The sequence below is a fragment of the Episyrphus balteatus genome, chromosome 2 (assembly GCF_945859705.1).
Source record: "Episyrphus balteatus chromosome 2, idEpiBalt1.1, whole genome shotgun sequence".
Taxonomy (NCBI): Eukaryota; Metazoa; Arthropoda; class Insecta; order Diptera; family Syrphidae; genus Episyrphus; species Episyrphus balteatus.
The window spans coordinates 1,669,337-1,694,289 of record NC_079135.1 but is presented as its reverse complement, the minus strand read 5'-3'; the positions used below and the strand labels follow the sequence as shown (position 1 = coordinate 1,694,289).

General features: G+C 30.5%; 1 protein-coding gene across 2 annotated transcripts in view; it reads right to left on the bottom strand.

The window, feature by feature from the left end:
* LOC129912624 (triple functional domain protein) overlaps positions 1 to 24,953 on the bottom strand; it is a 57,488-nt gene that overhangs the window by 18,593 nt on the left and 13,942 nt on the right. Inside the window, exons 4-9 of one of the 2 annotated variants that reach the window (XM_055990932.1) lie at positions 24,832 to 24,944; positions 23,926 to 24,774; positions 23,733 to 23,854; positions 23,461 to 23,670; positions 576 to 843; positions 446 to 506 (exon numbers count right to left, since the gene is read on the bottom strand). In XM_055990932.1, coding sequence (XP_055846907.1) covers positions 446 to 506; positions 576 to 843; positions 23,461 to 23,670; positions 23,733 to 23,854; positions 23,926 to 24,774; positions 24,832 to 24,944 — 1,623 coding nt within the window. Of the gene's footprint in view, positions 1 to 445; positions 507 to 575; positions 844 to 23,460; positions 23,671 to 23,732; positions 23,855 to 23,925; positions 24,945 to 24,953 lie in introns of both variants that reach the window. The other variant, XM_055990931.1, reaches the window with a different exon arrangement.

Below are 24,953 nucleotides of genomic sequence, written 5' to 3'. Positions count from 1 at the left end.
CCAAACTGTAAAAAAGTTGAATTACAGATCGTGATTTACAAGATGATATGCTTCATACAATCGACTCAATTGAATTGTAAGAACTAGCCTCCTATTTCTATACAATTAGCAACTTCGAACTTTAATTATGATATTTAAGACAAAATTGCGGGCGAAATAAAAACTTAAACTATTTAACGAGCAGGTGTAATCTTTTCGAAAACAATTGACTGACTGCCTTGATAGAATAGAATTCACAAACATCTAAAACCGAGATCGACCGTATACATATTAAATTAAAAAAAGTTAACATTTAATTTTATATGACTGCAGCAAAGCAAAATGCTTTAAAAATGACGTAAACGAAAAAAAAAATATGAACAACAATACCAGAAACCTGTTGATTATTATTTTATCTTTGCTTCGTCGTGATAGTATACACAAATTATGCAACAAACAAACTTACCCGCTAAATCCACGCCTCTTGGTTGAAGATGTTAGTGGATCAGGTTTTCCGCGGACGTTATCTGCAATAAAAAAGTAAATAATTTATCATTAATAAATGTTTTATGTTTTTTGTAAGTATTTGATCTTACTTTGTTCTTGAATGGAATCGGTCTCCTTTTTGTTAGAGTTGCCCTTTTGTAAGCCTGGCGGAGGTTTGAGTATTGATACAGGTACAAGTCCTTCATGAACAGGATCATCATTATTCTGAGGATTAAGTCTTACAAGACAAAAGTCTGGATCAGTTGCCGATGCAATTTCAATAACTTCCACTTGCTGACCCTTTGTCACACTAAGCTCATTCGAACCTGGTGTAGCGATATAATCAGACACAACCCATGTAGCTTCAAGTGCTCCAACCTAAAAATAGAAGAAGAAGAAAAAAAAAATTCATTTATGAATATCATCGTCAACTCAACATCATCATCATCATCATCATCATCATCATCCGGTCGGTATCACTTTCATGTGATTAAATTCTGCGAAATCTATACAAGGACGCTAATAATAAAATCGCTTGCTTCAAAGGGAGCCCCGATTTACATATTGATTTATTTTTGGACGAAATGCCACCCTCAAGGGGGGCACATACCACATACCCTGACTGTATTTTTAATGAATTTATAAATATAATAATATTGAGAAGATATATAATGTGGGTGCAGTTGCTTGTGGTGCTTTGTGGCAGCACACGAACTTGGGAACACACAGGAGAGGGCCTACTATATGTATATACAAAGAATATAGGATTTTTGTTTGGAAAATTGCTACTCTCGCAGGTCACACAGCTTCTCTTTATTTGCATGCAATTGTTCAATCACGTTTTTAACATGTAATTTTTGCAATTAGTGGAACATTATGACTCGACTGTGGACTATGGAGTGTGGCAAATTGCCCTCAGTGTGTGGTATACTTTTTTGTTATTGTTGTTCTTTGAGTATATCAATATCAGTATCTTGCCTTCGTCTTCTATTAAGGTATGGTATCGGTATGGTGTTGGCTTAACTCGTACATTGTACGTTCCAGTTTTGTGTAGTAACTGGTGACCCGATAAATAAAAAAACACCACTTGTCGTCGTATGTAAGGCATGAATGTTTAAGTTGATAACATCGCGTGTCGATAGTGTAAATTAATTTACCACGTTAGTGCTTCCTTTGTTCATATTTAAGGATTCCGCATGTGCGAATGTAATAGGTATACCGATACCGATACCCACTCGCATAGAGCTTCTGCAAAGGATATAACTTGTTGGAAGGTGCAATATAAAAGTAATTAATTAGCCTATATATTTGAGCATTTTAACAGCTTCAGCAAGAAAATAAAAGGAATAAAGAATATTTTTTATTGCCAAGCTTTTGTCCAAATTAATTTAATTTATCTACGCATTTATTTGAGATACATATTTAGACCATATTTGAGTCTTGAGTCGTTTATGAAATTTTATTGAAAATATGTTTCTTAAAATTGAATCATTTATTTGCAAAACATGATAATTCCATGGTTTTTAATTTTTTAGGAGAAGAAAAAAAACGTTCTATTTTCTTTTGATATGCGTAGCAAAATTTATAAAAAATATATTCTGTAGAACTCTTGCCTAGCTACAAAATACCGTTTCGTTTTTAATTTTTGGAGCGATAGTTCAAAAGATAAAAAATAAAAACGCTTTATCATACTTTGAAAATAAACGGATGTGAAATTAGTTTCAAAATGGATATACAATTTTGCTTTTAGCCCCAGTCTATCAAACAATTGTATTTCAGATTAAAATACAATGTCCGGACTACTTATTTTTTTTGGTATTTTGGTATTTTTTTTTTGTGGGCCAAAACGTTTTGATGAAATTTTTCCAAATTATGCCAGCAAAAAATTCTCATTAATTAAATTTTTATACAACAAAGGCTCTTTGGAAAATAAGTCTGGAGTGACACAGACAAAAATAACGATAACCTAATATAGGCGCCTGCAATGCCCTACACCGAATCTGATCTCAGAAATTGTGTTTTCGAGATATTCGAACATAAAATTGTAAATGTAGATCCAAGTATGTAACTTGAAAAATTGATATCGCAAACAAAATTTATCAAAATTTGTTTTGAGTACAAAAAAAAAAAAATACGCGCATTTGGCAACCTAGTTGCACTTAATACTGCAAATCTTGTGTTTACACTCTCTTCATTATTTACACAAATGAAAATGAACACAAACAGGAACAACCTCACTTTGGAGAAATAAGTGTTTAAAATGAATGCGACCTACAACAGACCACTCGATGTGCGGCAGATAAACAATTCTGTATGATGTTCTTATATTACTGTTTTGATTAATTGAAGGAATTTAAGATTCATCTCAAATTATTTTCACTCAGTCTAGAGGCTAAAAACCAAACATAGTATTGGAAAACAGCTGATTCATTTATTTAACGTGAAGGAATTACAAAATTGCTTAAGATATTGCGTGATTTATTTACCCAGAGTACTTTCGGTTGGTTTTATGATGAGGAATATAAAAAATTAAAACAAACAAAATATTTGATTTGTATAATTGAGTTTGTTGCATGTGACTGCGTTTTCAAGGCGTGACAAGACATGTTGCTAGACTCAAGACAAAATATATAATGATGTAGTGTCTAGAATAGTGAGGGGAATAATGATTATTCCCTACAAAATATAGAAAAGTTCAAATTTTTTTATAAATATTATTTTCATTGAAGTTACCGACGTTTCACGAACTCAAAGGTGCGCTCTCGTTCCGTAATTAAAAATATAAGATGGAAAAATTGCATTAAATATAAGAACAGTGTTCATGTTAATAACTAAATATCAATGAATAACTACTTTAATATACAAATTACTAAATTTGTTATATGAGTGTTTCCGTCGTTACGGGTGTGACACTTTTTCCCATTTTTCAATATCAAAATAATTTAACTTGAGTAAAACATTACACAAATATGATTTTTTAACACAAAACTGAAACTGAATGAAGTACAAAATGTTGAAGTACAAAATGGCTTAGGCCTTAGGGGATAGTGGTTGTAGATAGTTAAAATCGAACCTTTGTAAGGTGATTATTGAACCGAAAATCATTTTGCCACTGACAACATATTTTGATGTCGTTATCTTAAATTTATAATATTTTCTTCTACATTGCTGCGACAATATAAGAGTTGGAAGTACATACATACATATGTGCCCATGATTATGAAAGTGGACTAAGTCACTTTTTGTATTGTTTAAAGAAAAACTTATGTAAATAACAATTTTCTTATAACGATTTAATTGTACATATATCTCTAATGAAATCACTGAAGGAGAAATAAAGAAGTTAAATTAATTAAACTTAACCCCTTAAATAATAATTATTTTTAGGCTCGATTTTATCGTATTTTTAGGAGTGACTTAGTTCACTTAGGGCACATATAAATGTAACAAAACTACATCAATAATTCATTAAAATATTCGTTAAATGATCGATAAACACAGAGCGATTTGTAGTAGAAAGTAGTCTTTGGAAACTATAACGACTTTCAATCATTGTCTTAGGCGATTCTCCCTGAATTTTTGTCCTTAGTACCTTCATCTTTCACAGTGTGAATCAAAATAAGGAACAAATATTAAAAAAAATATTAGTTTGGAAAAACGTTACGGGCGTGACAAATGAACGTTACATGCATGACAGACAAACGTTACGGGTGTGAGATTGAATATTTCATCTAGAGTTTTTATCAGAAAACTGGAAAGAAAATGCTATTTATATACAAAATTAACTATCCGGTGGTAAATCAAATAACTTCCACAGTTCCACAGTGTGAATCAAAATAAGGAACAAATATCAAAAAATATTAGTTTGGAAAAACGTTACAGGCGTGACAGACAAACGTTACGGGAAACTGGAAAGAAAACGCTATTTATATACAAAATTAACGATCCGGTGGTAAATCAAATAACTTCCGCAGTTCACCAGTGTGAATCAAAATAAGGAACAAATATCAAAAAATATTAGTTTGGAAAAACGTTACAGGCGTGACAGACAAACGTTACGGGAAACTGGAAAGAAAACGCTATTTATATACAAAATTAACGATCCGGTGGTAAATCAAATAACTTCCGCAGTTCACCAGTGTGAATCAAAATAAGGAACAAATATCAAAAAATATTAGTTTGGAAAAAACGTTACGGGCGTGACACATGAACGTTACAGGCGTGACAGACAAACGTTACGGGTGTGAGATTGAATATTTTATCTAGAGTTTTTATCAGAAAACTGGAAAGAAAATGCTATTTATATACAAAATTAACTATCCGGTGGTAAATCAAATAACTTCCACAGTTCCACAGTGTGAATCAAAATAAGGAACAAATATCAAAAAATATTAGTTTGGAAAAACGTTACAGGCGTGACAGACAAACGTTACGGGTGTGAGATTGAATATTTTATCTAGAGTTTTTATCAGAAAACTGGAAAGAAAACGCTATTTATATACAAAATTAACGATCCGGTGGTAAATCAAATAACTTGATCAACTCGTTAAAAACTGATGTATTAACAAGCCCTCTTGTTTTAAGAAATATCCATTAGTAATCATACTTCAGATGTTCAAATTTAGTACCACAAATTGGAACTTAAATCCCAAACTTATATATTATTAAAGCCTTTAAAATGTTACTTTTTTACAACAATACAAAAAAACTTATCTTTGTTTTTGTTTAGTGGAAAAAAAAAAATGTATCGTATTATGTCATTGCTCAATTAGTGAACTATATCCACTGCCTGCTCATTTAGTCGAGTAAACATGCCTCCTTATAATCCTCTCCTTTTATCAGAGAGGATACCCAAAGACATGCCTCTTAACACAATAGAGTGGAAACAAAACGCTTATATCCAATCCATGCCAACACCAGAGCTATTCATGCCTAGCTAGTATATCTCGTTTGTCGTCTATACATATTGTCGTTTGTCGAAGAACGAATAACGTACTATGTACGTATAATCCACTCTCGAACCCATCAACTATTAAAAGAATATTGTCATCATCGTTATTATCACGTATCCGATCAATAACCACATGAGTGAAAACGGGGCTCTTCGACAGGCTTTGGGCGGTATATTGGGGAGTAGCTGTACAAGTGTCCTTATGCATATATCTATATATTGTACAAGGATGTGGTTGGTCATCAGCTTTAAAAGGAATATAAAGCTGATGAAATGTTAATTTTTTACACATTTCGCAAAAAAACAATGTATTGATTTTTTGTTTGCGAAATAAAAAAAAATCAAATTAAATGAACATTTTATAAAACAAGGACTATACTATCCTTTCGTAGAAGTTGGTAACCTACTCATTTATTCCTAATTATTCCTAGAAAATTTTATTTTATAAATACCAGGTAATTGGGATTTTGTTGTACTCACTCTTTCTTGTGTGCAACAAGAAAATATTTGTGCGTGTATGTGTGCTTTTATATCTTAATTGCGAATGTACACTTTGAAAGTTTTGTGTACTAATTTCCATATCTAATTGGCAGATATTGTCCACATAAATTTCCCTTTTATGTTCTTTGACTTGACTCTTCTTGCCACAAATTTTCCCGCATGAAGAAAATATAGACGGGTAATTTATTTATTTTTGTGTGTTACTGGTTACTGTGTTGTTTGTTAACACAGGTCCTGCGTATTGTCAAGAACAGCACAGATGGGAAAGCTTTTATTCGTAGGAAAACAGGACGTGTGAAGCTTTTTTTTTTGTTGTACAATCGCAATTATTTTTTTCTGCTGAAAGGGATGATTTTCGTATTTGGATTGTTTCTATACAGAGAACATAAAAAAAAAACATGCAATTTAGGAGTTTGTTTTTCTAGTTTTGTTTTTAAAATTTTGTATGAGACGATAACTGGTAAGAGGTCCGTGATTTAGAATTTAACTTTATTTTTACAAGACAATACGTCCACAGAGAAACGCAGTGTCTTTATAAATTAAACTATTTCATTAAATTAAAACTATTTCATTAAAAATGATTGAAAATAAAGTAAAACCTAGAAGTACTGACACTACAGATAGATCTTTTTTGGATTTCTTTTAACTGTGGTACACTTTTTCTACTGTTATGCAGTCCCATCTCAAAACAGACGAAAGACTAACGGAACTTTATTTAAGAGACTTTTTTGGCATTTCAACAAAAATATCTAAGATCCAATGACCATCCCATCGTTTCATAATAAGCTTAAATTGGTATTTTTTTTTTTGGTTATAAATTACACAAGTCAACAAAGTTTTTGGTGCCGAGACTAAGATATACTTTTCTAAAGGTTTTTGGTGTGCTGAACTCGAATCTGAAGTCAAAAACATCCTATCAGCTACCGTTAGAAGATGCAAACATCACTACTTTTGAGGTTATGCTTTTAAGTGAAGAAATTTTTTTTAAATACAATTTATTACGGTTTCTGTAAGAACTGTTTTCCTTCTTTCAAGAATTTTTTAAATCTTTTCGATATCTTTTTTATTGTTCAAGATATCGTCAGTTTTATGGCTTATTGTAATCTATCGTAATTTCATCTCCTTTTTTTAATAAATTCAGCCAAACACACTTACTTCATTTTAAGATATTTCGCGCAATAAAAAAGATATTGCAAAGATTTAAACGGGTCTTGAAAGAACGAAAATAGTTCTGACAGAAACCGTTATGATTTATATTTAAAAAAAAATTCTTCAAATTAAGGCATAGCACCAAAAGTAGTAAAAAAATGTTTTTTTGCATTTTCTAACAAAAATATTTCAAAAACGTGAACTGCTAGGATATTTTTGACTTCGGATTCGAGTTCAACACACCGGAAACCTTCAGAAAAGTATATTTTGCTTCATGTGGGGAAAATCTTGTTAACCCTTTCGAACCCAAGCTATGAAAATCAATATTAAAAAATGTTTTTTCGGTATTATCGGGTCAAATACATCACAACTAAGAATTATGAATAGGAAAAAGTTATTTTCCAAAATATTAAATAGCAAAACTAATGTGTTTTTCTCATGTTACATGTAAGTAACATGCACTGCCTATGACCACCAAAAAAAGTCGGAGAACTGAGAAAATAACTTTTTATGAAACTATAATGTATGCTTCTTTTTCTAAGCAAAAAAACAAAACACTTTTTGCATTAACATTTTTTATATCTTTTTTCAAAATTATGACCATATATTAAAAAAATTTTTTTTGCAAAAAAATAAAAAAAATGTGAATTTCATTCCCTTTCTCAATTAAAAAAAAAATTAAAAGTATGATATTTGACTAACTTTTTGTTATAATCCAGTAACTAGGCATTATTATCTTTCAATTAAGCCATCGTAACCTAAAAAATTGTTTAATTTAATATTTTTTACGAATTTTTAAAAAAATGTTACATGAGAGTAACGCTGGGTCCGAAAGGGTTAACTTCAAAATAAGTCAAAACATGATTTTTTTTAACTTTCAAACGGTAATATTTCAAAAACGGGAGCTGATAGGATATTTCTGACTTCAGATTCGAGTTCAGCACATCAAAAACCTATAGAAAAGTATATTTAAGTGCCCGCACCAAAAAAAAATTAAATTTTGTAGACCAGTGTTATAAATGCGGCTATGAGAACAAAAGCCATAAAATTAAGTTTTGAGCTACGAAAGATTTGAGATACAAGGTTTTTTAAAACAACACTTTTTTGAGTGTATCTAGCTGCATAAATTTATTTTTTGTATTAAAATAGATATACTGAGAGACCCATTTTTATGAAAAACTCATTTTTGAAAAAAAAGTCGGTTACCACACTATTGTTGTCATAGCCTCAAATAAACCATGATTAATAAAAGTTTACCAAATAATAAAAAAAAAAATGTGTTTTGTGTGTTGTCTATTTTTTGTTGATATTTTACTTTTAATTCTAGATTTTACGAAATTTACAGCGAAATATAGGTTTGATTTCAGGAAGACAAAGTTATCTATTCCAGTAGTGATGAAAGAATGAAAATTGAACCAAATTCACACTGTTTTGTTTTTACATAAAAAAACATATAGTAGGAGAGCTAGTGGCACATTTGACTAAGGTAGCTCTTGTAAGGCTGAAAATTCGTACATAGGTAGTTTTTAGCATGCTTAGTAAGAAAATCTTGGTCTGGCAGGCCTCCCTATCCCACCCTATCACATGAAAAAAATGTATAGACTTATTTTATTTGTAATTTTCTTGGCAAAAACAGTATTATTACTAAAATTCGTAAAGGTACAATTTATACCATTGATTTTATCGGACTGTACCCTTTCACCTCAAGTATTTTCAAGAACCTTGTCCCTTCTTCATCCCAACCAATCATTCCGAATTTCATCAGAGTATCGTGTTTTTCATGTATTTCTTATTATTTAACCTGTTGTAGTAAAAAAAACAAGCACACTTGCGTTAAATTGGCAATAACTTTTCTTAGAGCTATTGTATTGATTTTGATGTCATTAGATTCAGCATCAAAAAATAATTTAAAAACATGTGTCAAAATTGTTCCACTGTTTTGTTGGCATTCACCCTCTACCTCTCTAACCCGAAAAAAAAGTTTTCTCAAGTTTCATGCGGGTAAAAATTCGCTCTTATTTGCAACTATTTTACTTGTATTATGGGTTTTGGGTGATTGTCTATTTATTTTTTTTTGGTCCAAAGTTAACGGTAATCGGCACCAACCAATAAGGCATGATTTATTTTTCTTAAAAACGCCTCTAACGATTTTGACTAAAATTTTTGTGTGTACTGTCAAAAAATAGCAAAATAGCAAGTAAGTCGTAAGTCTTACATTTAATTTTTTTTTTTGCTGCATTCCAAGACGAACAATCGACTAATAGAGCCCACATATTTTACAAAGCGAATGGCACTCGTAAATGAGAAAACTTTTTTTACAGAAATCACTTTGTAGAAAAAGACTTGCAGAAAGGCTGTTGGAAGAATTTGTTAATGTCTCTGTTATTCTAAAAGGAAGTCAGCACCTCGAAGGACAATTTTCACAAGTGCAATGTATCCTTATAAAACATTTGCGTATAAAGATAACTAACATAATATTTCGATGTATTTTTATTTCCATTTTTTTTTTTTGGAAAAGAGAGTTAGTGTGATTGATCTTTTTTTTATTTCCAAAAGTAGACTTGAATTATTGTTTTTTTTTTCTAATGGACCTTCTATTGTACTTTTCAACACATTTACGAGAAGTGCAAGATTCTTGAACTAAAACAAAACAAAAAATTAACATCAACACAAAATAATTATTATTATTTACCACTTCATTTCAAAACACTCGGTAATCTTAATTTAAAACACCTGCATTATAGAATCACTACAAATTGTTATGAAATTCTAGTGTTTATAAAAAGAAAAAAAAAAAAAAATAATAATAAATAAATATCCCAGGCATGATTATTTTTGTTGCAATACGGATTTGTTATTTCAACTTCGAAAAGCCGGTTTGGTATCATTATTTTTACAGAATAATCACAGAAATAACATATTTCTGCTAAAAATGACTCATTAAAAACTATATGTAAACACTTAATTGATTTTATTTTCATAAAGAAAACACTTAAAATAAGGTGACTTTGGGGTAAATAGGACCCATTAAATTGAGAATACTTTGAAAAAAAATCAAATTAGTATTCAGAGATAATATTAAAAAAAAAAGTGAGGTTTTAATCAAAACCGACATTACGATGATGGAGAAGATCAAAAAAGTGGTTTTCGTCATGCCGTCCGTCGGTCTATGCGTCTGTGCGTATGTGCGTCTGTGCGTCCATCTGTACATCGAGCTAGGGCCTAAACGGATGGACGGATTTGCTTGAAACTTGGTACACATGATTTTTACGTAGACCCATTTTTTTTATTTTTCTAATATCTCCTTTTAAACGCATATCTCCCATATAAAGTTTTCGAGGTATTGCAAATTTCTCGAAAACGGCTCTAACGATTTCGATTAAATTTGGTGTAGGTAATACTCCTATTGATTCTTACAAAACTGCGTTTTTAGTTTTTCTCAAAAAATGCGGAGAACGGAAATATGGCGTTGCCGTTTTTCAAAAATTAACATATTTTTTAAGTTCATATATTTCATCAAAGCATAAGTTAATTTTATTTAAAATTTACAGACATAATTTTGAAGTGTCAAAAATAAAAAAAAAATTAAAAGAGTATTTGAAAAAAATTTTTTTTTAAAGTTTTTGAAAAAAAAATTTAATTTTAATTTTTTTAACTTGCAATTTTTTTTTTATTTTTTTTTCTCGACACTAAACAAAATCTTAAATTTCCAATAACTATTTAAGATAACGATACTTTGAACTACAAGAGCAAGTACGTGCGACCCCAGTCGTGGAATTTATTTCTTTAGAAGAGCAATTGAAACTGCGAAATGAAATTAAAGTATTTTGATAAATATCTTAAAAAGAGTTTTTAATTCAATACTTGTAATATTTCAAAAAGCCAATTAAATAATTTTGAGAGGTAGTCAATATTTTAGCGAAGAATTCAGTAATCGTTAATAGTTTCAAATTGAGAAAAAAGTTACACATACGTCACAGTAACTTGTTAAATTTGGTCTATAAAAATTAAGGTCTTATAAACTTTTTTTTATTAATCTATAACCATTTGAAGTATATTCGAGGTCAAACTTAAAAAAAAAAATATAACATAATTTTTTTACATTTCAAACTAGCATGATGTTTTCTCGTAGGGGCTTAAACGTTCTACAAAAAAGTTCTGGGCATCAAATTGATTGCTTTAACCGTTTAGAAGATATTCGTATCCAAATCCTAATGCCCAATGATTTCAATAGTTTTCTTATGAACAGTATGAATTGGGATTTGGATACGAATATCTTCAAGGCCTTTTTTGTGGAGCAATTTGTTTCCTACAAGAATATGTTTTGTCCGTTTGATTATTATAATTTTTCAATTTGTTATAAAATTAATAACAAAAAACGAATTTTTAAAGATTTTCTCGAACCTTGGACCTCAAATATATTTTAAACGGTTCGATAAACGAAACAAGCGTATAGGACTTTTTTTTTGTAGAGCGTTCAATTTTCTACAAGAATATGTAAAGAAATTTGCTTACAAGTCGATATATAAAAAAACAAATTTTTTTTAGTAGAAGATTGATGTAAAAATGGCAAATTGCGAAGCGGAGGACCTTCTTATTAGGATAAACAGCTCATATTTGGTGAGTATATTCTAGAGGTGTCTAGAAATCGATTTTTTTTTGGAGTATAAAATCAATAAAACGAATTTCGATTTTTTTGACCTACCCTAGTATGTCTTACTGCTGTAAAAAATTCAAACTGAAAGCGTCTATTCCCACCCAATGCGTTCGTACAACTTGAAGCAGCAAATATTTGGTCTTCATCGATTGGTAAAAAATTTATAAGAATTCTCATACAAAAATCTCCATTATTTTATTAGTGTCATGATTTTGTTAGTCAACATTAAAGTGTTTTTTTTTTTTTTTTTTTTTAAAGTTAGTCAACATTAAAGTGTTTTTTTTTTTTTTTTTTTTTTTAAGTTACGCATACGTCACAGTGAACGTATAAGTTTAATCATTTTAAAATAAAAATGTATCTATATTTATAAAGTTCTGTCACTTTATATTAATCATTAAGAATTAATGTTTTGAGTTAGCATATTTGGCTCAGCAAGAAAAACTATGTTGAAGTTCAAAATCTCAAAATCAAAACACATTTTTTAAGAGGACATAAGTGATGCGAGTTCAAATTTTGTTATACATTAGCTTGTTAGTCTACTGTAGAGCAATTACAAACATTTGTTAATCATAAATATTTTTCTAAGTTTAATAGTGAGTTTTTTTTTTTAGACTGAGAACAAATATATATGTAAAGAACTTGTGGTCAATATTGCTTTTTTTTCGGTGCAACAGATTACCAATTACAAAAAAAAATACTTCCATAATAATGGTATCGGCGTAAAAATTGAAATGAATGTTTTATTTAATTGAAAACAAGAAGAGTCCATAAAATATTGAAATAGTCCCAACTTTTCCTCTGTAAACTATTCTCTAAATTTGAAACGAGATATACAGGGTGTCCGGTAGAAAATGGATAAGCCTGAAATGGCTGATAGGTGGACTTTTGACTGTTCTGACACCGAATAGAAAAAGTTTCTATCGCAACCAGTTTAGAAAATATTAGCTTTTTTCGTTCAGTGTACTTTAAATTTCATTATCTTACGTTTTCTTTAACCACAACCACGAATGAATGAATTTTATAAATTTCTTATTTTTATAATTTTCTACAATAATTGGCTCACTACATACGATGTTAAAAGTTTTTATAACTGTTGCATCTTTTCTTTAAACACATTTTGAAATTTGTTTTTCGATGCAAAATGTGAAAAAAAAAAATTTTATGAAAATTTTTAAACACCTGTGGTATAAAAAAAACCATAGAAACGTAGGTGGCCAACTTTTTTAAAAATATGCGCGTCCAAAGGGGATTGCAGAATGGTAAAAGTTTTTATCAAATCTAGAGTTACTAGGAAGTTATTGGTACCAAAGTGCAAAAAAAGCCTATTAATTTAATAAATTATTTTATCTGTAAGATCTTAAGTTTTTCACATTGCTGCCACAAATGCATGGATTCCATCAGTTTTTTTAATCAGTCATATTTTACAATAATTCTTCTTACACATAACTATTAAAAACGCGTTATAACCATTGAACAATGGCTATAAAAAAAATAATTTAACTTTTTTTTAATGCAAAGTAGAAAAAAAAATATTTGTTTGCTAATAACCAGTTTAAAAGATAAAATAAGAAGTGACTCACAATATTAACTGTAAATTAAATTGCATCTAACAAATATTGGATGTTTTTCGTAGCCCAATAAGATTGGGAATTGAACACAAATTCGAAAACATTGCAACATTTTTGATGAGGTTGCATTGGGCCAACGGGACCGAAAATCTCAATTTTTCTTTAAAACGAAATCATTAAGAAGTCAAAACTCAAAACAAGCTGTCCCGATGCCCATGCTTAAACTGAGCAAACAAATATTTTTTTTCTACTTTGCATTAAAAAAAAGTTAAATTATTTTTTTTATAGCCATTGTTCAACGGTTATAACGCGTTTTTAATAGTTATGTGTAAGAAGAATTATTGTAAAATATGACTGATTAAAAAAACTGATGGAATCCATGCATTTGTGGCAGCAATGTGAAAAACTTAAGATCTTACAGATAAAATAATTTTTTAAATTAATAGGCTTTTTTTTGCACTTTGGTACCAATAACTTCCTAGTAACTCTAGATTTGATAAAAACTTTTACCATTCTGCAATCCCCTTTGGATGCGCATATTTTTAAAAAAGTTGGCCACCTACGTTCCTATGGATTTTTTTTATACCACAGGTGTTTGAAAATTTTCATAAACATTTTTTTTTCACATTTTGCATCGAAATACAAATTTCAAAATTTGTTTAAAGAAAAGATGCAACAGTTATAAAAACTTTTAACATCGTATGTAGTGAGCCAATTATTGAAGAAAATTATAAAAATAAGAAATTTATAAAATTCATTCATTCGTGGTTGTGGTTAAAGAAAACGTAAGATGATGAAATTTAAGGTACACTGAACGAAAAAAAGCTAATATTTTCTAAACTGGTTGCGATAGAAATTTTTTCTATTGGGTTTCAGAGCAGCCAAAAGTGCACCTATCAGCCATTTTCGGCTTATCCATTTTCTACCGGACACCCTGTATATTAAATCGCTCCACTTAAAATTAAAATAATTTTTTATTATTTTTTTCTTCGTTAAGTTTATCTACCTATCAAGTTAAATAAAATGCAAAAATGAAGGGAAGTTCTTTTTTAGCGTAATAAAAAACGTGTATGTTATAACATGGTATAAAAGACATATTTACATTTTTTATAAATAAAAAAAAATTCAAACAGCCCTAAACCTAGGAAAAAACTTTTGTAAAGTCTCAGCTACATCATAGAAGATTTTTTTCTTAAACAAAAACCTCCACACACCCCACATCGCCCTACATTTTTTTAATAAATATAATTTCTCACTATTTGAGTTATCTTTTTTTTGAGTTTGTTTACACAGAAAGTCTTATTTTACTACAATTCGACGAAGAAAAATACCAAACAATTTAAAACAAAGATATTGTATGCGAGTATTTAATCAATTTCGAAATGATGAAGAAGAATAAAAAAAAACATACAATTAAAAAAAAAAAAAACGCAAATTACTTTTAGTTTTCATTTTTTTTTGTTCATCATTACTCACTCAACCACACACATAAAAAAAATCGAAGATGAGCATACAAAAATTCTTCCGCAAGAAGTTTGATTGAATTCCGAAAATAAATTAATCGTTTAAAGAAAAAATTGTTTTCTATTTATTTTTTTTTTTTTTTGGTTTTGTTTTCTATAGATATTTGTTTAGTTGATGTTGAAATTGAAAGTAATTTTCAGGTTAAAGCATCAATTTGGCCAACACACATTAATACTATTTCCTTAATTTATATTTTGCTGTGTAGTATTCCTTTTTTCTAAAAACTTGCGCATGCAATAACAATAGAGAGATTTTTTTTTGTGATGGAAAAGAAAAGCTTAAAGCATCCTTTTACGCTAGGTCTAAACTAAAAAATGTACCTTAGTCTTGAGTTTAGGAAAAAATAATAAAACCAACCTTAAATGCAGTAGATGACTGTCGAAACATTCGAAACGATCCAGGCGAATCAATAGTATGTTGCCTTGACAAAACCGCATGCGACGATGTAACACTCGTCTGTCGGAACCAAGGAAGCGAAATCTTTCGACGACTCTTTTGTGTTTTCAACGGAGGCAAATCCAACTCATGAGCTTCCGAAGCAAAAACATCAGCATCCTTTTGTTGTTCAGCAGCAGCAGCTGATGCTGCTGCTGCTGCTGCCATTGTCAATGCCAAGGACTCTGACTTAGTCGAACAAAGGGGATGATGATGATGGCCGCCGCCACTTTCCGGAAATGTCATCGACGACGACGACGATGTTATTATTGATGTGTCTGAAGAGAGAGCCAGAAATGCTGGCGATAGTGGATGCCCGTTGTTGTCATCTGAAGAAAGGGCTGTCGACGATGACGTCGATGAGAGCATTAATGGTGGGGCTGTTTGTGGTCCATCGACATTTTTATCGGGGGATTTAAGTTTTTCCAATTGATGTTTCGGATGATGACTCGATCCAGATCCACTGACAACCACCACCGACGACAAAGATGATGTCGTAGATGGATCTGAAGTACTGTTCATACGTTCACTAAAAAAATTCTTTACGCTCTTCATTTGTACCGTTTTCTATTTTTCAAATTTTTTTTCGTTAAAAAAATTAATTAATTAACAAAAAAAAACAAAAACTAATTTCTAAAAACTAAATCACAGTTATATTTACATTTACAACGCTATTTTATCTTATGCAACACACAAATCACACACCTTTGCAATATATATGTATATATTTTTTTTGTAGGTATTTTTTTTTTGTATTAGGCACACTCTCGCGAATAAAATTAATTAATAATTTATTCTCTAGCACTCATTTGGGGAGGGGGTAGGTGTAATTTTATTTTGAATTTTCATTTATTTGTAATAATTTTTGATATAAATTAAACTACTAATGTAAATATCCATTCTGGACGATTTAATATATTTTTATAAATATTTTTATGGCATTATCTCGTTAAATTTTATTTAATTTTTTTGGGATGGATTTTGAGTACGCTTGATGGCGTAGCATAAGCTTTTCTAAGAAGTCTGCTCCTCTCTCTCTTCAAACCAAAAAAAAAAAAAAACAACTGCAGTGGTGATGTATGTATTCAAATTTCTTTTCAAGAAAAAATAAAATTTATATTTTTATTTTGAATTTGAGGGAAGAAACTATCCGATTCAAGCTAGCTCCGAGCAATAACAAAACAACACCAGGTGCAATTATAGTTTGTAAAGAAAAAATGAGTTATCGGCGGATAATAATACTTTTCGCACTTTCATAAAACATTTGTTGTCATTCTGGGGGAATCTACAGAGAACTTATTTCCAATTTTGAGGAGATACAACCCTCTCCCTTTATTGATAAAAGGGATGATGATGGTGATGATGCTTTTGAAGGTTGTACACTTCGACTACCGACGACGACAACGACGATGTCAACGAAGACAAACGAAGAATCAGCAAGACGACCATGAAAAATTCCTCAAGTTTTCGTTCGTTTTCGGTATCCCTTTTTATATGTGCACCGTGTATACCGTTATATATCGTTCCTGAGTATAAGATTCAGATATAGCAAAAAAAAAAAAGTTCAAGTTTGATTTTTTTTTTTGAAAAATATAGTTTTTTTATTTGTAAAAAAAAAAAATTGTATTAGAAGTGGCGACTTATTTGCTTATCTGGTTTTTCTAAAGTAAACGTTCATTTATCAGCGATACGGGTTTTCAAGTATTTTTTAAGATAAGATAGATAGAGGGTTTTTTTTAGAGAGAACTTTATAGATATTATGTATATGAATGTCTGTTGTACGTAAGTTATAGAGTTGTTATATATTTTTTTGTTTAATTGTAAATTATGTAGGTTTTTATTTTGTTGAAGAAATAAAATAAATTGGATAGCACAGCAGAAAAAATGCACAACACCGAGAGTTAATCGAAGAGAAGAAAGGCGAACCTTTTTGCATAAAGTCTGCGACAAAACTGGAAGTTTTTCTTCCTTATAACGAGAGCGCGGTACATATTAAGCTACTTGCAGATTGAGCTTCAGAGATTAGATTTTGTGTGTGTTTTTTTGGTTTTGTTTTGTAGATATACAGAACCAAGGGAATAGTGAGTGGCTGACCATAGAGACCAGTCAGTAGCGCCAACAACGTGTGAGATCAGTCAGTTTAGGGGTTATAATAGATATTTTTTTTTTTTTTTTAGTAAAAGTATAGCAAGAAATATTATTTATGAAAAATATTGTATTGAGATAGAGAGCGAGCGCAAGAGTAGATAAATAGTAGATAGAGCATTGCTGCAGCCAAAAAAAAAAGAGCTTTATTTTTGCGACGACTCTTGCGTAGTAGTTGGTTGGTTGGTTTGGGAAATTGGAAGAGAAACATAATTTTTAGTGGGGTAGGTGTAAGGGTAATATCCTAATAAAGCTCTTTTGAGGAATGTCTTCCCTTTAAACTTGTGCAATGTGTAGGAGTTGATGTATAAGGGCGAGTTATGCAGTTGAAAAAAAAAAAAATTGAGATGAGAAAATTGGTTTTGAAATTTCGTTTCGTTGGTATGTAAGAATTTTTGAAGCTTCTTTTTTCTTAAAGAGCTAAGGTTAAAGTTTTTATATAAAAGGATGACAAAACATTCAAAAAAAAAAAAATTAAATGTATGATTGGGTCGCACGTACTTGCACTAGCAGTTTAAGTTTCTTTAGAATTTGAAAGATTTTTTTTTTTTATTTTTGAAGACGGTTCAGTTAGCTTTATTAATAAATATGAGTGTACGGAAATTGAGTTCTGTATCAAAATCACTCAGATCACGAATAGAAGAAGCAACAAGAACAGCTATTGCTTATGAGAAGAAATAGCGTTTTTTTAAAAGAAGTTATAGCTTAAAATATCTTAATGTTAAGCTTTAAAAAATTGTTTTGGCACCAAGTAAAGAAAATACATAAATGTAAATTCCTTTGCAGAAAAAAGCCTAAGCTACATTGGCTCCTTTTTGCAAAAGTACAAAAGTAAAAATATTTTTTTTTCACACTAGCGCAATTTAATTGTAAAAAAGAGTATAAAAATTGTTTTCAAGTCCAAAAAATAAGCTCTCTGCATCGTTTTTTTTTTTAATATACCCATTTCGAGAAATCATCACAAAATCAGTTTTAAAATATGTACTTTTATACATTTCCAATATTAAGGTCAATGTAGTTAAAGCTTAAGTGCATCTTCAGATGAGAAATATTTTTTTGGAAATTCTCATATTATCGAATTAAATTTCCAAGTCACATTAAGAAAACATATCAATATCATTTATGGCTTAAACAAACATAAGTGGCCCTAAATGACTAAAAAACGTTTACAAACAATCTCTGGAAATTGCAATGATTTTTTGTTTTGTCAATTAAATAATATAATAACGAGGTTTTGAAATATTTTTTGGATTTTATTTAATTTTTTTTAAAGAAAGTCGATCTTTCTGTTTTTTTGTTCATGATGATTATTTTAACAGACAATTTTTTTACCTTTTGTACATTTTTTGAGTCCCTAAACAAAATTCAAACATAGTCGTACATTACTATGTTTAATTTTTGGACTTTTTCGAAGAGTTGTGGAATTTTTCAGCCGAAATAAATTGAAAATGTATATGACTGAGATTAAACTTTAACTTTCATATGTACATTGGTACTGACATCAACGCTACTTTTGAGTAGTAATAAATGGTTCACAAAGATCATCTGATTTCATACTAGCCTAGGTTATTAGAGAAACTTAACTGAGTCTGTTTAGCAAACATTAATAAAACCTAGAAAATGTCCAGCAAAAATTAAACTTCTTCCTTATTTGGTTAAATAGAAAGATTAGTATTGATCAATTCTATAGAAGAAAATATTACGTATACGCCACAGTGACGTTATAATTTATATACATTATAAAAATCTTAAAAATCATTTAGCAAACTTCAGTATTAAATTATATAGAATAAGATATTACGTATACGCCAGAGTGACCATATAATTTAATTATAAAAATCTTTAAAATCATTTAGCGAACTTCAGAATTTAAAATTTTGATTTGCAAAAGTCTAAAACACTATGTTTTTTATTGGTACAAAAATAAATGCCGCGGTTCTAACATTTTAACTATATTTCTACAAGCTTTATGCATATGTTTAAGGCTGGAATTTTGACAAAATAAAATCAAATATAATTTTGTTCCTGATATTTAGTGACACACCCTATAGGGAGTATCTTTTTTTAGAAATATCAAACCAAAGAGCAACCTCATACGACACGTTTGTTTTGATTTTATTTTGATTTAGTTTTTGTTTCCAACATTCCTCCCTCTATCTAGTATTGGATTCATATTTTTTTTTTACAGTCAATAGGACAGTCTATCATAACATGATGATGAGAGCTTTTTCATACCATACCACCTACAACACAAGATACTGCAATTGTGTGTACATACGTAAACCAAACATATGTAGATATATTCCAAAACAATTAATCATGTTCTCCTTAAAAGTTTGTTTGCGTTTCGTTCGGTTCGGGTTCGGGAGAATCAAGGGAATATTAATTGGGGTTATTATTTGTTTTACATCTGCAATGAATTAATATTGAATGAATGGTTTTGTTTAGGTTCTTTTATTCTTCTTGAAATAGAAAAATAAAAGAGAAGAGATTTTTTTTTTTTTGAGAATATTATTAGTTGTTTGGGTTGTTCGTAGAATAATATATTAATAAGCATTTTGTGGTAAAAGCTATTGATGAAGCTAAATGGTTCCTGTTTGATATAAATATGAGTTTAATTGTAATTTGTATTACTGGACTAAGAAATTTGTACATTAATTGATTTGTTGATATGAAGGCATAGTGAATTGACTAATGAGGAGGCGGTGCAGAATAGTGGATTGACATTTAATTCAACAGAAATATTATTTTGTATTATATTTTTTGAACTTTTATATTACCTTTACAAATGTATGAGCAGGACAAAAATTTTTGTACTTTTAATTTGGAAAAAAAACGCATTCTGAAGCTCAAATATTAATAAGTGTAAGTTGCTACATAGGTGTTCCCATAAAATATCATGAAATGTTAGCATTCCATTTGTGAAATGGCCAACTATATAACTTTAAATATCACAGAGTAGAAATGGTAAACAAAGGTCAATTTTTTTCATTAATTGCATTTTTTTCTCTACAAAGGCATTAACTAACCATTAAGGCTTACAAAAATAAATGCCACATTCAAAAATGTTAACAACCCATTTAATAAAATATAAAAAAAATTTAAAGTGAGAGAGTGATCTGATTAAGAGCAACAGGAGTCATACGTTCAAGTATATAACTCCGTTAACGTTACATACAAGACAGGTTACAAAAATATGATTTAAAAAATATATTAACAACTAAGTACATACACAGGAACAAAAAATGAAGTAACTGTGTTACACCTGTAACAATGGAAATAACTAAAACATCGGTTTGCTTCGTTCTCTTTTGTAAGACAAATTTAAACTACAACCCTGATGGTCCTTATATTGCTTTTTGCCGAAATTCCACGATAGATGGACATCAATTAGTTCTAAATAGCGAACAAAAAATTCTCTAATTTTTGCGAATTTTAATTTCAACCCATTGGTTTGGGAATCCCTCAATGGTACGGAACATCTGGACTAGGGATGTTGCGGATATTCGCATCCGCACCCGCAAATGCGGAACATCCGCATGAATTTAGACATCCGCCTCCGCAATAAGCAATGCGGATCTTCATGCGGATGTAAAGAAGTTGCGACAAGAAAGAAGTTTTTTCTTTCTTTTTAAGGCATTGGTTAGTTTGATTTAAAATAAAAGTTATGAGAATTTGCTGTCACTTATAGCACGAAATATACAATTCTCTTCCCGCTGGGTCAAAGTAATATACATTAGGTATAATTAAGGTTTGCTCATCGAATAAAGGCCGTTTTTTTATTCGAACAGTATCGAAATTTAACTGTTTACACACGTATATATATCAATTTACATTTTTTGTTTGCTTTTATTTATAAAATGGACTTTAGACAGATACCACAAACAATTTTGATTTTATTGACAAATACTAAAATGCGTAAAAAAAATCATAAACTTTTTTGTTATCTTAAAAAAAAATAAAAACATTTTGCGTTCAAATTACATGTGAATCGTGAAACTTTTAATTGTATCGGAGAATAACTTCCTTATCACATCTGGATAGAAATAATTACTTCAATATAAGTTCAAGTGACCTCAACTCCAAAAGTTAATAAAGCGTTTCGCCCAGGTACGACAGTGGGCTCATCAGTTGGAGTTGAGGTCACTTGAACTTATATTGAATTATATTCAATCACTCCACTTAAAATAAAAATAATTTTAATAATTTTTTATTATTTTTGTTATTTTTTTTTTTTTTTTTTTTTTTTTTCTTCGTTATTAGAAATAATTACAATGATGAATGTCAACAAAATTTTATCAATACAAACATACAAATTTTGATTAACATTTGTGATGCAGATATAATGGTGATAATAACTATGTATTTATATTCCGCAGAGCCAAAGTCATAAAACCAATGTACATAGTTGTAAAGATAAACAAAAAAAACTTCCATGATAGAGAAAAATCTTATTTAACCGTTTCGATAAACAAGAATCCATGAACAAACACATTCCATGAATGAATTTTAAGAAGTTTTTTTCAGGATAGGTATTAGAACCAGAAACAAATATAATTCTTTAAATCACAATTTTGAGCAAGTTTTTATTATTATATTAATATTAATAGCTTTTTTCAGTTTAAGAATATAAATAAAGTCAAGGTTTATTTATGTGAGTGGTTAGGTTTATGGTAAGGGTTTTAAGTTAAAGATTCATAAACTTACCTTTTAATTACACTGAAATCATTATTTATAGAATATGTAAAAATATTTATTCAACAAAGCTCGTGAAATCTCGTTATTTTTTTTTTTAATTAAAGACGAACTGTTTTAATTAATCTCGGTTAAATGTATTTCCTTTTTTTATGATTTCGGCTCAACAGATTTAATAAAATTCGCCATTTACTTTAAGGAAAAACTTGAAAAATTTAATCTTAAATTTTAAGAAATATGTATTCTTAAAATTTAACGACAAGAAACACTACAGCTTTAGATTATACACAGTTTTAATCAGTGGTGAATGCTGTCAAGATCAGCGTTTTTGAGCATATCATATTTTGAAGTTTCTAAAAAAAGAATATGAAAAGCTGAGGAACGTCAGCAAAGCGAATTCATTGATTGAAGTAACAGGTAGAAGACCGGACAAACGGCGACACAAGAGGGCAGGGTGAAAAGTTCTCCGCCTGACAATGATCGACAGTGAATTTCAATTAAAAAATTGTTTTATTTTTCTACATAATCTTTTTGAACCAAGATCCACTTGGTCAAGCGTTTATCCAATTGTAGAGTCCCTTCTAGGAAGTAAGAGTCTGAAAGACTTTCAAAATATTTATTTAAGGCTCTTTCAACTTTTCCATTGGACCCGAATCTCTTCCGAGACACAATTTTTTATGTTCGAGAGCAGATGAAAGCCTGATGATGCCAGAATAGGGTAGTTTTGCCAAATTCAAAAAAATTTTTTTGAACAGGTGCAAAGTGATTTTTTTTTCTTTTTGAATCCAGTACTCTTCTCATAAATGTTAGCGTCCAGCTCGTCAAGAAGGTTGAAGTAATAAAACCTTTAATTGTTCTACCGTTCTCAAGTTAATAGACCAGCAGAACCCATTTGCCATCCCGAAAATCGCCGCCGAAAATCAACCGGATCCTTCTTTCAACGGTCCAAACATTACTCTCAAATTTTTTTGCGAGTACCCCACCTAGCGCAGAGATTTTTAATAGCTTCTTTAGATATCTTCAATACCATCTTTTGTTTAATACCATCTTAGTTCACTACAACTGTGTCAGGCCGAGAACTTTTGAACTTGCCCTCGTATCAGCAAATGGGGGCAAACCAGCATAATATATTTCATTAGTTTGAAAATTAAATCAATACAGAAAGACCTGTATTGAACGGTCCGAAAAGTAGTTTCTAATGCAACGAAGCAGACGATCACATATTTTCGATAATAGGTCTTGTAAAACTCCATCCATTTGGAAAAAGACCCGTAAAATTTTTGACGCTCACAGCAGCGTTGTAGTCCCACCATAACCGGTGTTAGCGTCCTTGTATAGATACCTACTTAAGAATTTCTTCAAAAACTTACCTTATTGTCACTATCTGTGGTATTGCCTGACCCAAAGCTGGCAAGAGAACACCTGTCATGGTCGTTTTCAGTTAGAGGTTCGTCAAGATCACGTGATGATCGTTGTGATGAGCCTGAAGCTGAATTCTTAGCAGGCGATTTGGGCAGAGTAAGTGATGTACCAGAGAAGCATGTTTCTTGCATGACTTCTCGTAATTTCTTTGCCCATACCTTAAAGAAAAAAATAGGAATTTTAGAATCATTTTTAAAATAATAGATTACTGAAAAAATACCTGCTTAGTTTCCAAGCTACTAGCTTTAAGTACAATTCGATAATCGGAGAGCATAGGTGATCTACCAGTCCACACAGCAAACTTTGTTTCATCGCCTTCTATGTGTTCTGTAATACCCATTTCTAGAAAAAGAGGAAATCAAAAAGTCCAATCTAATTTTTATTCACTTTCTATGTAGTTTAATATTACTAACCAGTTGTCATGAGTTTATTTTTGAATTGATATTTGACAGATCCATTCGAGTCTTTTACTTCTTTGGCGAACAATAAGTATAATTCAAACAAAAATACCCGCCGTTCACGTCCTTTCCTTATTATTTGTTTCGTATCCCACGCTGAGAATGTGTCCTGTAACACAACCTCACCCAAACTATCTGTCGACATGTCACAATTATCCAGCAGTGACAAATGCATTGCATCGTTAGCTTTCTTCGGTACATTCAACATCACCTCAAGACCTTCCTTTATCTCACCATGACTCTCTTCACAACACGAAAGCAAATCTTTCAGCAACAGCTGATACTTGGTGATTCGTTGTACAGGTTTAATCAGAAAAGCCGGCAATGGATGCTCGACTTTGTGTTTGCGTTGAAGTTCTTCAAAATACGAGCCACTGTGTTGCACTAGCAAATTATTCGAGAGTGGTTTATTCTTGCAATAGTGCACGTACATATCGAATTTAAGAGCCCAAGTGACGAAACAATGTCCAACATCTTCGGGCATTGTTTCGTACTTTTCCAATTCCCGAAGGAATATTTTCTGATGGAAATGATAAATTTCTTTCATATTGCCAAAGAGTATATCTTCTTTGCCGATTAGGGCAGGCGGTACATTGTGCCCAGAGCGGAACTCTTCCAAGAAACATTTAATACAAGTTTCCAAATCTTTAACATAAGTTCGTTCAGTCTGCATAAGTTCGGCCATAATGAACTCCTTTCGACGAGCCGATTTGCGTTTCTCTTCGTTTATCTCCTTGGCGGCGTTACTGCTCGAGCTAAGTTTTGCCTCCAGTGAAGGGTCTGAATGACGATCACTTGTAGAACCTTTAAAAACAATAAAATGATACAAGAAATATACAAAATGGAGCAAAAAAGACCTACCTGATGTAGAAGTGAGTGATGTATTAGATTCAGATTCGCCAGCCATTGACATTCCCAATGACTTCTCCAGCTGTTCTCTATAAGTGTCCATGCGATTACTAAAGTCTTTGTATCTAAAAACA